The sequence below is a fragment of the Panthera pardus genome, unplaced genomic scaffold (assembly GCF_024362965.1).
Source record: "Panthera pardus isolate Hobbes unplaced genomic scaffold, ASM2436296v1 HiC_scaffold_1, whole genome shotgun sequence".
In the NCBI taxonomy this organism is placed as follows: domain Eukaryota; kingdom Metazoa; phylum Chordata; class Mammalia; order Carnivora; family Felidae; genus Panthera; species Panthera pardus.
In genome coordinates this window covers 66,522,897-66,538,380 of record NW_026526654.1, presented here as the reverse complement: position 1 = coordinate 66,538,380, position 15,484 = coordinate 66,522,897, and the positions used below count along the sequence as shown (strand labels likewise).

The 15,484-nt window shown below is 37.6% G+C and overlaps 1 protein-coding gene across 4 annotated transcripts in view; it reads right to left on the bottom strand.

The window, feature by feature from the left end:
- Positions 1–2,992: 2,992 nt before the first annotated feature.
- LRRC63 (leucine rich repeat containing 63) overlaps positions 2,993–15,484 on the bottom strand; it is a 43,083-nt gene continuing 30,591 nt past the window's right edge. For 2 of the 4 annotated variants that reach the window (XM_019447542.2, XM_019447543.2), the window contains 5 exons: positions 15,325–15,423; positions 14,899–15,035; positions 11,822–11,905; positions 8,236–8,475; positions 2,993–3,686 (listed from right to left, as the gene is read on the bottom strand). In XM_019447542.2, coding sequence (XP_019303087.2) covers positions 3,467–3,686; positions 8,236–8,475; positions 11,822–11,905; positions 14,899–15,035; positions 15,325–15,423 — 780 coding nt within the window. In that variant the 3' untranslated portion in view covers positions 2,993–3,466. The remainder of the gene's footprint in view (positions 3,687–8,235; positions 8,476–11,821; positions 11,906–14,898; positions 15,036–15,324; positions 15,424–15,484) is intronic. The other 2 variants (XM_019447544.2, XM_019447545.2) reach the window with 2 other exon arrangements.

The window sequence follows — 15,484 nt, the reverse complement described above, 5'->3', positions numbered from 1 at the left end:
AGTCCCAGCCCCAGGTTCCATTTCCCAGAGGGCACCATGAATCCTTTGTTTACCATCCAGACAGTTTCTCCCACCCCCTTCTACATGTACCCAGATGTGTGCTCACACACATACTTGTTGTTACAGGATGACTTTGGGATTACCTTGAGAATTTTTTTTTACGTTTATTTATTTATTTTGAGAGAGAGAGAAAGAGCGCGCGAGCTGGGGAGGGGCGGAGAGAAGGAGAGACAATCCCAAGCAGGCTCCACGCCATCAGTGCATGGGGCTCGAATGCATGAACCATGAGACCACGAACCACGAGACCATGAACTGAGATGAGATCAAGAGTCAGACATTTAACCATTTAACCCACTGCACCACCCAGGGACCCTGGGATTACCTTGAGTATTTTACAGACAGACTGTTTCCATGATCCTTAGTCCTCCTTTGTGTTTAAATTTAATTAAGCACTCCCTACCTCAGGGAAAAATAGGAAAAAATAGAGGTCCAAAGAAAGCAATGAAAGGAGGGAGGGAGAGTGAGAAGAAAAAATGAAAGTCAGGGCAAGTGAAGGAAAAGAAAGGGGGGAAAGGACCTACTTATTGAGATGTTTTGCACCAGGATAATGAACATCTAGAAAGAGAAACATTCGCCTGTGTCTGTTCTCTGCATTCTGGTGCTCATGGAGGTCTGGAGGTCCAGTGGCCTACACTGATCAATTTTTGAATGTTAAACTAGTCCTGGGATAACATTCTTAAATAATTTTTGTAGAATGAGATCTCGGGGATGACAGTGTATGGCTGAGATGAGAAGACAATAAAGCGCATTATGCCCAAACCTGCATCTTTATTTCTCTGACATCTTGGGGTGAGCCTTCTGACCTCTGGAGACCAGAGAATGTCCATGTTAGTGACCCTTAGAATCATCTGGAGAGAGAGTGATTATGAAGATTCCTGGAAACCATCCCCAGAGATTCTAATCTAGTAGGATTGGGGTGGATCTGGGATTCTGCATTTCCAAGAAGCTTACAGACGAAGTCAATATTGCTGCTATAGAATGTGACCCCCAAAAATTCTTTTAAAAAGCTACTGGAATAAGGAAGTTTCTTCTACATCCAGCTGCGTGCTTATACATGCTTAGAATTTCCCTGGAGGCAAAGACAAGAAGCTGGTAGCAATGTTTGCCTCTGAGGAGAATTGGAATCTGAAGGAAGTTGATTGGAAAGACTAACTTTTCGCTCTGACCCAAATCTTGTTCCAAATGGGTACAATATATTAGTATTACATATTTGAAAGTGAACAAAATAAATATATTCTGTATGCCTCCAATTAAATATAAATGCACATACCTTTTGACCTAGCAACTTCACCTTTAGGGATTTATCTCGCAAACAGATTTAAACACGTGCAAATGACAATGTTATTCTTTGCAACTTTTTTTTTTTTTTTTCATAACAAGAGGTTGTAAAAAGTCTAGAGTTCATTTGTACTGAACTGGTAAAGAAAACTATATACATTTCTCAATGGAATAATAGGCAATCATAAAAAATAATAGAAGGTAATAATGTACTGATACAGAACCACCTCTATGGCATAGTTAAGAGGAAAGGTCCAAAAAGGAGTATATATCTGTTAATATTGTATAAATAGTAGGGAAGAAATATATTTACTTACTAGCTTACATATACAATAAAACATCCTGGAAGAATACAAAAAGCTTGGTATCACTGATTGCCTCTGAGACGGCAGGGCATTGGCGTTAAAGAATTTTTAAGATCTACTCTTTGGTATCTTTTGAATTTTAAATTATGTGATTATATTACCTAATAAATATCTTGTTAAGAATACTTGATAATTATCTTTCCACGTCAGGAAAAACAGAGCTATCTAATTTTTTAAGTGGCTGAATGATATTACCTTGTTGGATTTACCATATTTAACCAACTCTCTACTGATAAAAACTTAAAATGTTTCCAAGTGATCACTATTATATATATTTGCACCCAAATGCGAGTATTCTTGAGCAATAACTTCTTATAACTATGATGAAAATATATGTGTATTTAATTTTGTTACAGCTATTTAAATATTTAGCGCACATTTTTGTTATTGCCATTTGTTGTCGTTTATGCATTTTTGAGAGAGAGAGAGAGAGCACACATGAGAGAGAGGGGAGGAGGGGGAGAGGGAGACAGAGAATCTGAAGTGGGCTGTGTGCTGACAGCAGAGAGCCCAATGGGGGGCTTGAACTCACAAACCGGGAGATCATGACCTCAGGAGGTCGGTCACTCAGCTGACTGAATCACTCCTGTACCCCCTTGTTGTTACTAAATGAAACACACACACCTGACATAATGTGAGTTTTCTGACATTCTCTAGAGATAAGATCCCTGTATAAATTTCAATCATGTGATTTCATCAAGTTTCATCATTAGCAATGACATTTTGGACTTCAATACACATAAAAATATGACGCATATGAAACAATTTTGTGCCATTCTGAAATTCAATTGCTTGTTATATCAAAATGCTCTTACCTTCCTGTTACCAAACACTAATTCTTAAAGAAGTAAGTTCTACTGTATGCATATGTTGCTTTGCAATGTAATTTTGTAAGTTTTACCTTATTTTCTTGCCAGGCTATCTTTGGGTTTCTCTTTCAATTTTTTTTTTTTAATGTTTATTCATTTTTGAGAGAGAGAGCGAGAGCAGGGAAGGGGCAGAGAGAGAAAGGGAGACACAGAATCCGAAGCAGTCTCCAGGCTCCAAGCTGTCAGCACAGAGCCCGACGTGGGGCTCGAACCCACGAACCATGAGATCTGACCTGAGCTGAAGTCAGATGCTTAACCAACTGAGCCACCCAGGCACCCCAATTGCCAGGCTATCTTTGAAGGCCTGGTGAGTGCTAGCACTGGCCTATGGAATCCGGCTTTATGAGATGAAGGTCAGGATAACTGACAGATTGTACCAGTGTTCTAAAAGCCTGGGTAATGAATTCAGACAACTAAATATAGGACTGGAATAAATCTTTTATTACTGAAAACAATCCACAATGGAGATGGTTGGCACTGGGCAGATTTCCACAAAAATTCATGAACAGAATTCACATAGAGAACTTGGGTACGTGACTTTGAACCCATAGGAGGCACAAATGCCACTGGTTGACTTTGAAATGCTATCTTATCACTTGGAATGGATGCCCAAAAAAGCCAGTTGTAAGATAAATTGTGTTTTTTTGCGAAGGACTCTGTCAGTTCTCATTTTACGCCCAACATGCAATAAAAGAAATTTTCTAGATCTTCATTGAAATCCAAAGACCTTTTACTAATCTTCCTAAAGTAATTATTCTGCAACAATTCCCTCACAATCACAAAGTTCCTTAAGGAGCTGGGGTTACAAAGAGGCGTCACAGAAGACAGAACCTGTACTCTCAAAGACAGGAATTACCATATACACAGACTTTAATGGCTTTTAAAGTGGGACTCCTAAATCATTGTATGACTTATCAACTCAGAATGTAGAGCTCTTCTTTTACTGGGATCATTCTTTAAAATAAAACTGCTTTCCTTTACTTTTCTGTAGCAGTAGGAGGAACAGACATGGTACAAAACAGGAAGCTGTGTTGCTCCAAAAATATCACAGGATCGGATGACTCGAAAACCTTCACCAAACTTGGGACCGTGACACCATTCACATCTAGACGGGCTGCGAATGAGGAAACATCATGTCAATACTTAGTAAATATCTACTAAGGAAAAGACATCTTGCCTGATGCTGTGCAAGACTCAAAGTAGTTTAAAATGGGGCCCTTATCGTTATTGACCTTAGCATCTAATTAAAGAGCTAAAACATACACAAGTAAAAATTAAATGCTAAAAAATAGATATGTGACTACAAAACAATCCTAGTTTTCTAAAACAAAAAATATAGATGCATAGCAAGAAAACACTCTAAGGATAGACACAGAGAGAAAACAGTACTTATTCTTGGTCAATGTGATCACAGGACATTTTAAATGTCTTTATAAAGTTTTTCCATAGTTTTCAAATTTTCTGTAAGAACTACGTATTATTTTTAGAATTCAAAATAAATATATTATTTTAAAAATAAAGGGACTACCATAACCTAGTATAGGACTAGTGTCTGCATGTATTTTTAGATGCTCACAAATCAGTTAAAAAAAAATAAAGACATCAACCGCTTATTCCATTTGCACGAACAGACTGTTCACAGAAGAAGAGACTTGAATGTCGAGAGCACATTGAGAAATGTAGCTTCTCAACCTCATTAGCCATCAGAGACTACAGATACCATTTCATAATCATCAGATGGGCACAATGGAAAAGTCTGCCAGTACAAAGTTTGGTGTGGATGAGAATCATCAGGGGCCACTCATACTTTCTTGGTGGTGTAGACATCGGTATGATTTACCAATTTTAAATTTAAAAAATAAAAAAAAGTTGATATAAACATGGATACACGTTAAATTTTATGTACGTATAAAATCTCAAAAGAGTTAACAGAATGTCTTGGACAAATTTTTATGGCAATACATTTTGTTTTGCTTCATATTATGAATAGCATCATAATATTCCATAACATGGATACACCGTAATTTTATTTTACCACTTTTTTATTGATGCACATTTAGGCTGCAATTACCATCCCTATGCTTGACTTGTGTTCACATGTTACTATTTCTATAAGACGAATTCTGAAGACTTAAATTTCTCTTTCAAGGGGTAAGCAGGGTACTGTCAAAATGCCTCCCACAAAGCTTTGACCAACTTACAGTGCCATGAATGGTACGTGATAATCCAGTTTGGGGCATCCAAAGCCAACATTTAGTGTCAATCTTCTTCATCTTGATTAAATGGGTACATAAAAAACCTATTGTTGCTATGTGAGATCACAGTTCCTTGATTACCAATAAGATTTAACCTTCTTCATGTTTATCAGCTATCAATGTATCATCACCCCTGAATTGCATGTTCCTATCACTTATACACTTTTTATTGGTTATATCTTTTCTTATGGATTTGTGGGAGACATACATATATGTTTCAACAGGTGTATGCGTTGCAATATCTTCTTGATGGCTTGCCTCTTAGTTTTATAGGTGTCATGTTACATGGAAAGATTACACTTTTGTCAAATTTATGAAACTTGGCTTTACTGTTTATATTTTTCGTTTTGCTCAAGGCGTGTTTTCCTATCATGAAGTTATACATATTAGTCTCCTATACTTGCTTGCGAAGGCTTTGAAGTTTTGTTTTTCGCATTTACATTATTAATCCAACTGGAACTGGTTTTGCATAGGATAGTGACATACACATAGCAGGAATCTAATGATACATTTTTTTTCCCCCGGTAGGTGACCAAATATCTCAGTATCACTTATTGAAAAATCTCTCCTTTCCCTACTGATCCACAGTGCTATTTTGCCCGACATCAGGCTTTTGCACATGCACGAGAACGTAATTGGACTATGTATTCTCTTCCATTGGTTAATTTGTCTTTTGTTGCACGTAACACCAGCTTTATTACTCTCTCTGACTTTATAATAATTGTTCGTATCTGACCAGATATAAACCAACGAAGCCTTTAATGTTAGTCTTCTTTTTCAGGCTTGTCTTGGCTATTTTGGAGTCTCTGTTTTTCCATACTGGATCTTATTATACCTGAATATGTATCTTTCTCATTTGATTCAAACTTCTTTATTTTTCTGTCATTTGATGTTTTCTCTCTGTAAATGCTTTGTACATATTTCACTTGATGTATTCCTAGGTACGTTACGTTTCTTTACAAAAAGTATCATTTAAATTGTTTTAATTTTTGTTTTTGATATCTGGTTTTAGTTATAGCTTCTTTTCAACACCACACCATAGACATTGTTGTTATTATTTCACGGATTCTAGAGACCATGTTTGTTTATCCGCATATTTCCAATCTCTTTCCCTCCATTCCTCCTTACATCTCAGAGCTTGCTTCTGGAGTCGTTTTCCTCCTGATGCACACCCTTTGCAAGTTCCTTTAGTGACAATCTAGAGGAAGTCAATTCTCTGTTTTATTTTCTCTGAAATGACATTCTTTCTCCCTTGTTCTTGCAAGTTCGTTGTGCTGGGCAAAGTAGCATGTTTTCGGTCATCGTCCCACCTGTTGCTAGCAGTTGACTTCTTATTCTAAGTGCCTTTTTTCCCCCCTCGCTGATTTTAAGTCTTTGCCTTCGTCTTTGGTGTCTATAAGGTGTGTTACTGCCCTCGTATAGAGCTTTCAGCGTCCGAGGTCACATCTTTCATTACTTCTGAAAATACACAAAATTCTCTGGGACTCTACGTCTGTGTTAGAGTATGTATTAATATCTCTTTACCTCCTGTCTGCATAGACACAATAATCTCTTCAGATCCCTCTGCGTGTCTGTATAGTTGTCTATTTAACCCATGCACCAAGTTAATTTCAACTGTTACACTTTTGGTTTCTAGAATTTCATTTCATTTAAAATTTCTTTTTCAGGGGCGCCTGGGTGGCTCAGCCAGTTAAGAATCCTACTTCAGCTCAGGTCATGATCTCATAGGTCATGAGTTCAAGCCTCTCATTGGGCTCTGTGCTGACAGCTCGGAGCCTGGAGCCTGCTTCAGATTCTGTGTCTCCCTCTCTCTCTGCCCCTCCCCTGCTCACACTCTGGCTCTCTCTCTCCCAAAAATAAATAAACATTAAAAAATAAATAAATAGGGGCCCCTGGGTGGCTCAGTCAGTTGAGCAGTCGACTTCGGCTCAGGTCATGATCTCACGGTTCTGTTCATGAGTTTGAGCCCCACGTTGGGCGCTGTGTTGACAGCTCAGAGCCTGCAGCCTGCTTCAGATTCTGTGTCTCCCTCTCTCTCTCTACCCCTTGCCCACTCACACTCTGTCTCTGTCTCTGTCCCTCTCTCTCTCAAAAATAAACATTAAAAAATTTTCTTAATAAATGAAAATAAAATTTCTCTTTCATATGTGCCCACTCATATTCGATGGTCTTTTATTTCTTAACCATTTTTAAAATGAATATGTTTTATTACTTTAAACACTGAAAATAGGTATTTCATATTCTGTAAAGTTCATATTCTTGGATCCTTGGAGGTTTGTACCTGTTGACTGATTTTGCTGACTTTAACTCTTGATGGCTCATTTCCACACGTATTTGGACATTTCTTTCAATTGTCAGATGACGTTCAATTTAACTTAATTTTTTCAGAGTCTTCAAAGTCCAAATTGAGGATGTTTCTCTCAAAAACACTTGGTTAGCTAGAAAAAAGGTATTTACTGCCCAGGGACACGTAGCCCACTCTTGGGTACAGATTTGAGGAATGTCATGTTCAGCTTCCCTACTTTGTGGTGAATTCAAATCTTTTTGTACCTCATCTGTTACCACTCACTAGTTTGGTTTTATTTCTTTAGAAAACTTTGTATCTTTTGAGATATTTCTTAATTTTTCATGTGCGTTCAAATCTCATGAACACTGACATCTCAATGCATTAAAATGGAAAACTTTGGGTCCTGGTCCCATTTTACTGGTAGTTTAGAATCACCTTCTTCAATTTCTTTGATGATTACTAGTCTGTTTAGGCTTCCTGCCTTTTATTGAGTCTATATTGGTAATTTATATACTCCTGGGAAATTTTACTTAGGCATACAACAAATGTTTGTTAAATCAGTAATATACGCACTGATGAGTGTAACAACAGATTTATACCATCTGAAGGAAATAAGAGATAAGCTGAGTGGACCGCCAGTGGATGGGGTTTAAAAACCCTAGTCCTGAGATTAGGCAATGATTCTCACACTGGCCACAGATCACTGAGGAGAAGTTGCTCTAAATACGTCTGGTCTCTAGGAAGCTAGAGAATAAAGCATTTCTCTGCATAGTGTGCCTGGGACTAAAGAAGCCTTTTTTGGAAGAACCCACTTCTATGTCCTTAGTAATTCACAGGACCTATGACTACGGACTGTAGAGACATTGCCAGCTACCCCTCAGCAATGTGTAACTCCCACTGGAATTAAGTAGTGACTTGAGAATTTTAGCAAACGGGTTGAATTCAGACTACATCACATGCCTAAAGAGCCAGAAGGAGAAATTCGAAGAATTTTATGTATGCCCGAGGGTGTGGTGTGGTGTGTGTGTGTTGAAGGTAAAACTCTCACCTGGCCTCCGTTGACTACCATTTTAAAGGCTTAAAGGTGTATTCTTCCTAAAAGGGCTTCAGCATTTGCTCACCATTTTAGCAGCTCTTGAATTTCCACTGGGATCTCATCGTAATATTTGTCTAGATTACTTTTTAAGAAGAACAAGGAAGTAAGATGAGTCAGACACGGGGGACTATTTAAAGAATTCTCTTTCCAAAGAGTAGGATGCGTGAAAGTGTTCTCAAACTGGAGTTTTTTCAGGTTAAGCTTCAAAATCGCAGGTGGAAAAGTAGTCAGATCAGTCCCGTTAACATTCAGATTTTCAAGTAATCTGTAAATAAAGGAAACCAAATTTAAAAGGTGTTTATGCAACTCATAATACTGAAATAAAATTACGTCCCAATGTTCCGGAAAATTAGCATCAAACTTAGCAATAACATACAAGTGTTTAAGAACTTCTTTAGAATCAGAGAATTAAAAAGCAATTGAAACAGTATGTTATGCCAATAAGTGCGTTTGTGTGAATAGCAAGAGTTAAAGCATATGTTTTGGGTCTTTGCAACATGTCATTATGGAAAAAGAAATACTATAGCATAACGATACAAAGAAAGGACATACATTTGTTGAGCAATTGAACACCAGTACCTACTTTTTCATCCAAACCTCATCAAAACGGTGGAATTAACACGATCATACGTATCATGTGCTATGTTGCACACGGATTTTCATCACCCGAGTCCCCCTGGTTTTTACTGTGTCCGTTGCTTCTGAAGCCCTGATTTCTTTGTTCAAAGAGAACCAACCTTACTGATTTTCTCATTTATACTACTTGTCTCGATGGTGTGTTTTACAGCCACTCATCTCCTTTGTAATTAGTGCTGGAGACAGGCAGAAAAGTATCTGTTTATGAGGGTCACATAAACACAAATCAAAGGCTGGTCCAACTTGTCAAGTGTGCTGGGAGTGAAGAGGTTGAAATGACGACTTTTGAAGCGAGGGGCTGGGAGATCTGGAGTCTGTGTCATGTGCTCATGTGCAGCCTCGTTTCTTGTCCACACAAACTCTTCAGTTCTGACTCCTGACAATACTAAAACATGATCGGGGGCGCCTGGGTGGCTCAGCCAGTTGAGCATCTGACTCTCGATTTCAGCTCAGGCCATGATCTCACGGTTGGTGGGTTCGAGCCCCACATCCGGCTCCGCGCTGACAGCACGGAGCCTGCTTGGGATTCTGTCTCCCTCTTTGCCCCTCCCCTGCTTGCTCTCTCTTTCTCTCTTTCAAAAATAAATAAACATTTTTTAAAAATAGTATTAAAATAGTAAAGAAAAATGTTTGCTTGTGTTTGGGGGGAAAAGATAGCCATTCATTTTTTTTTTTTTAACGTTTATTTATTTTTGAGACAGAGAGAGACAGAGCATGAACAGGGAAGGGGCAGAGAGAGAGGGAGACACAGAATCGGAAGCAGGCTCCAGGCTCTGAGCCATCAGCTCAGAGCCCGATGCGGGGCTCGAACTCACGGACCGTGAGATCGTGACCTGAGCCGAAGTCGGACGCCTAACCGACCGAGCCACCCAGGCGCCCCAAGATAGCCATTAATAGACTGGAAAAGTACAGTAGGGTTTCAAAATTAATAAGGGAGAAAAAAAGAATAAGTAGCGTCTTGAAAAAATCACACACACATATACACACAGAAAGAAGGCAAATAGGAGAAGGAAGAAGGAAATAAATAGTAAATACAAAGTAAAATGGAAGGCAAAAATTTAAATATATCAGTCCTAACAAATGCGAACAGGTTGAATACTCCTGTTAAAATATAAAGATTGTTACATGGGATATAATGATTGGTACAAATATTAGAAAAGCAGAGACAAAATTATCTCACTTTACTGAGGATAAGACTATCCTCCTAGAAAGCCAAAGAAAATCCAGTAAAACTGAACCAGAATGAAGATAAATTGAGTTATATAACTTGATTTTAAATTCATGTAAAGAAGGACATAGCTTTTCTCTATTCTGTACTGGCAATAGTCAGCTAGAAATAAAAATTAGAGAAAATGTTACATTCATAATAGCAACACAATTATAGAATACTTAGAGGAAGTTAGTAATAAAGATAAAGGACTTATGTGAAATGAGTCATAAATTCTTTTTTAAAAATTTTTTTTAATATTTATTTATTTTTGAGAGAGAGCAGGGGAGGGGCAGAGAGAGGGAGACACAGAATCTGAAGCAGGGTCCAGGCTCTGAGCGGTCAACACAGAGCCCGACGTGGGGCTCAAACCCACAAACTGTGAGATCATGACCCAACCTGAAGACAGATGCTTAACCGACTGAGCCACCCAGGTGCTCCCAGTCATAAATTCTTATAAAGGACATAAAACAAAATCTAAACAAATGAAACATTATGCTGTGTTTTAGGATGAAAAGATTTAGTAACATCAGAAATATAAATTCTTCAGAATTTATATGTAAACTCAAGACAATTCCAATCGAAATTTCAATTTTGTGTTTATATTTTTTGGGGGTGGAGGGGCTTGGAATTATATTAAATGATCTTAAAGCTCATGATATAAAGAGAATAGGTTTTTTAAAAAATGTTTATTTATCCTGAGAGAGAGAGAGAGAGAGAGAGTAGGGGGGAGAGGCAGAGAGAGAGAGGGAGAAAAGAATCCCAAGCAGGTTCTGCCCTATACGTGCAGAGCCCAACTCGGGGCTCGATCCCATGAATCGCAAGATCGTGACCTGAGCTGAAATCAAGAGTCAGACACTTAACCGACAGGGCCACCCAGACACCCCCTAAAGAGAATAGTTAAAAGATTATTATTGAAAAATAGTCTCCCTATTAATTGTTAAAAATTATTCTAGGGGCGCCTGGGTGGCTCAGTCGGTTAAGCGTCCGACTTCAGCTCAGGTCACGATCTCACGGTCTGTGAGTTCGAGCCCCGCATCGGGCTCTGGGCTGATGGCTCGGAGCCTGGAGTCTGCTTCTGATTCTGTGTCTCCCTCTCTCTCTGCCCCTCCCCCGTTCATGCTCTGTCTCTCTCTGTCTCAAAAATAAATAAACGTTAGAAAAAATTCTTAAAAAATAAAATAAAATAAAATAAAAATAAAAATTATTCTAAAGTCATAAGTAAAATAGGATGACACTGACCTAGAAGGACATAGATGAACTTCAGAGACTTTTTAAAAATCAGTGTGAGAAAAAATCAGAGCTTGGTATTATTAAGATTACACGATGTATGTGTATATCCTTACCCAAAATAAGTGAAGACTGATAAGAACACAGGTACACACACAGAAAAATGAACAAGGTTCTCTTGTCATTCTATTACGTAGCCATCAGGACAGCTTTTAAACGATCACTGAAAATGTTATGTCTTAAAATGTTATGTCTTAAAAATACCAATCATTTTTGAGGAGGGCACCTTTTGGGATGAGCACTGGGTGTTGTATGGAAACCAATTTGACAATAAATTTCATATATTAAAAAAATAAAAATAAAAATAAAAATAAAAATACCAATCATTCAAATTCTGTTTTTGTAAACTTTATGCTTTCACATATTATGTTTTATGACCATTCAATATATGAACGAATTCAATTTTCTCCAACACAGTCATTACCAAATATACCCTTACAGGGCATATGACTGTGTGTACTTAGTACTTCCCAAATACCTGAGTTTCTGGATTTTGTTTGGGATAGAAGCAATACTATTGTAGGAGATATCAAGTTCCTCAAGATGGGCCAAAGAAAATAACCTTAAATAGAAAAAAGAAAATGAAATTAAAAATGACGACATGTTTGTCATTACTGGGCATGAATGAAGAATTAAATATTTGAGTAAAGAGGTAAAAGTATTAGAGAAGCTGTATTTTTCTAAGATCTTATAATTTATGGACTTCTTTTCATTATAGGCAGTGCAATTACAATCCAAGTTCCTCAAATAAACCATTTATCCTTTAAGACTGCCTTGAAATGTTTGGAGTGGATAAAGCTCCACGCAGAAAAAGCCACCTGAGAAATGTCTAGCACATTCGGATATATTATTTTCTTGGTTGCTGTATTAGTTTCCTACGGCTGACATAACAAATGTCACAGCCAGGTGGCGTGGAGCAAGGGACATGTACACTCTCACAGTCCGGGAGGCCAGCGGTCCGAAATCAGGGTGTTAGTGGAGCCAGTTCTCTTTCGGAGGCTGTGAGGACCCTCCAGGTAGGCTTTGGGATGGAGAAGACAAGAACCAAGAAAGAAAGAGGCAAAAAAAAAAAAAAAAAAAAAAAAAGGGAAAGGAAAGGAGACATTCTGGTGATGTCATTACCCCTTAAACAAACAATGAAAACATATTTCATGAACCAATGCTATCTCAAGGCTTTGGGGAAAAGAAGACACCTTTTGGGTTTTTGAAATGATTTATCATCTTTATTTTACAAGAAAACTAAATAGACCCATTGAAGGGCTTCCCGTGGTTACAAGACTTCAAACACTTAACCTGAGAGAGTTGATGACACCTTTACGTTGTATGATCAAGGGCATAACTCTAACTGTAGGGGGCCTAACGGCAAGGGCATAGCTAGGATGAGAACCCCGTTCTTTGTGCCTCCAGAGCCTAGACTTTCCTCTCTGCTTTTGCTTTACAGCAGATGCCCTAAGCAGCTCAACACAAAATCGTAGCAACAAAAAATTGGGCCTCAGGGAATTTGTGCTGTGCTGTCAATCTTCCCCTAATACACATACAGAACCTGTTATCTAATAAAATATATACGGCTTTATTTTAGAAACACTAGTATTATTGAGAAATAGCTCCTTAAAACTTTTTGACTATAACCAATGGTTAACCAATAGTCCAAACTAATTTGCTTAATCTCTAAATAGTGAATAATGTTGACCCTCTACTTACGAACAAGTTGTAGTTGCTTTAGGAATTTTTATATTCCTGGGCGCCTGGGTGGCCCAGTCAGTTAAGGGTAGGACTTGGGCTCAGGTCATGATCTCATGGATAGTGAGTTCAAGCCCCGCATCAGGCTCTGTGCTGACAGCTCATATTCTGTGTCTCCCTCTCTGTCTGCTCCTCCCCTACATGTGCCCCCCTCCATCTTTCTCTCCCTCTCTCTCTGTCTCTAAATTAACATTAAAAAAAAGAATTTTTACATTTTGCTTATTTAAAATTTTTTTTTAATGTTTATTTACTTTTGAGAGACAGAGTGTGAGTGGGAGAGGGGCAGAGAGAGAGGGGGACACAGAATCTGAAACAGGCTCTAGGCTCTGAGCTGTGAGCACAGAGCCTGACGTGGGGCTCGAACTCACGCAAAACGGTGAGACTATGACCTGAGCTGAAGTCAGACGCTCAACCGACTGAGCCACCCAGGTGCCCCTACGTTTTGTTTAAATGACAGTTATGGTTATTAAAGCTTGTAATTCTAATTATAGATTATCCAATGTAAGTTTATATTTAGATGCATATATAGGTACATACACATACATATATGTGTCTTTATATGTACATAAATATATGCAGTTTGTGTGTGTGTGTATATGTGTGTGTGTGTATACATATGCAGGGTTATGTGTGTGTATATATATGTATATATGTACACACAGATTAGTGTACACACATATATTACTTAGCTCTGTTCACCGGGACTGTCTAGAAGCAATGTCATCACCATAGCAATGGGACATCCAGCACTCAGATCTCAGTTTTTAAACACCATCTTTCAATAAAAAAGAAACAGGGTTTCCCTAGAGAAATAGCTGCTTCTAGTATCAAGGCAGAGAAAATACAATTTATGTTACTGTTAAAAAATATAGATGATTTAAACAGAAATAAAATATACACAAGGCAGTATTCTTACTTTCTTAGTGTTTATGTTTTTATATATGTGTAATGTATGATGCGTATATACACATTTTTATACAGAAATGGTATAACTTCTATATGCTTTTTGTTCTTTTAAATGACTGAATAGTGATACAGTTTATGAATATAGAATTTGTCAGATTGTTAGTTATAAACAATGCTAGGTGAACAAGCTTATAAATGAATTTTGATGCGGTTCCTTAATTGCTGTGAGAATCTTTACAAAATGTTGTTCAACTATTTAAGAGCCCCTGTCCCTTTGCCCTTTACCCATGTTCAATTTGTTAAACTCTAACTTGAAGAAATATCTTGTTTTGCATTTGGTTACAGTTTTGGTTTAAAATTTTCATTAGGGGTTAAATAATTCCCTGTCCCTATGTGGGGGAGGGGGAGGGAGGAGGAAACCCATCTCTCTCATACCCAAATATCAACATTCCTATTACAGAATCTTCGGTATTATACTAGCTAATTTATTAGTTTACAGATTAGGAAATTGAGACCAGGAAGCTTAAGTGACTTTCTCCAGACAAAACAGGTCATTATCAAGTTAAAAGTCTAGATTTCCTAATTCCACATACAGTGTCCTTTCCAAAAAGGCTGTCAAGGGATAGGTGCAAATTTCTCACTTGAGCCTCTTTATATGATATGTATTCTTTTAATCTATACTCAGATAATCGATCTCTAGATGAACGCTCTAGCCCCCGTAAGAGTTGACATCTATGTAGCTGGTAGGATTCCTTTCAACACAATAACAAGAAGCAAATCAGTGAATCAGAACAAAATGCGAATTATTCGATGGCTAACAAGTTGCCAGCTGCTTTCAAACGGGAAATTGATCGCTTTCTAAATAGTAAATTCTTTTCTGTGTTTATAATCTCAGGCTACCGACCTTACCCAGGTGGAAGGGTAGTGATCAAATTAAAGGCGATGCTGAAAACTCTAAGGAACTTAAGCTGTTGAATTTCAGAAGGGATTTCTTTGATAGGATTATTTCTCAGGAATAGTAGTTGTAAATTTTTAAGACAAAATATCTGAGGAACAGAAAAGAGAAACAAATATGAGTGGCATGATAAAGTGTAAAAGTCTCTGTTTGTTACATTTTGTAAGCCCTTTGAACTACCATAGTAGAATCAGCAAAAGAACATTAACTGGCTGTATTATTTATCTCTTTTTTCACTCTTTTTCAGGGCATCATAAGTGGCGATTTTTTGGTTATAATTATTAATAAGACATTATTCTTGAAAAGACAGTAAAATCAAAATCAAAATTAAAATTAAAAGAAATTATTGCAATATATACCAATGATAAAAATGGACTCACTTCTGTGGGAAAATAACTGATCTCATTAAAGGATAAGTTAAGATATATCAATTGGGAAGCCAACGGTGTTAAGTCTGGACAATTCATAATAAAGAAACCCTGAAAGAAAATGACAAGAGATTAGAGGTGAATCATTAACAAGGCACAAAATATTTTATAC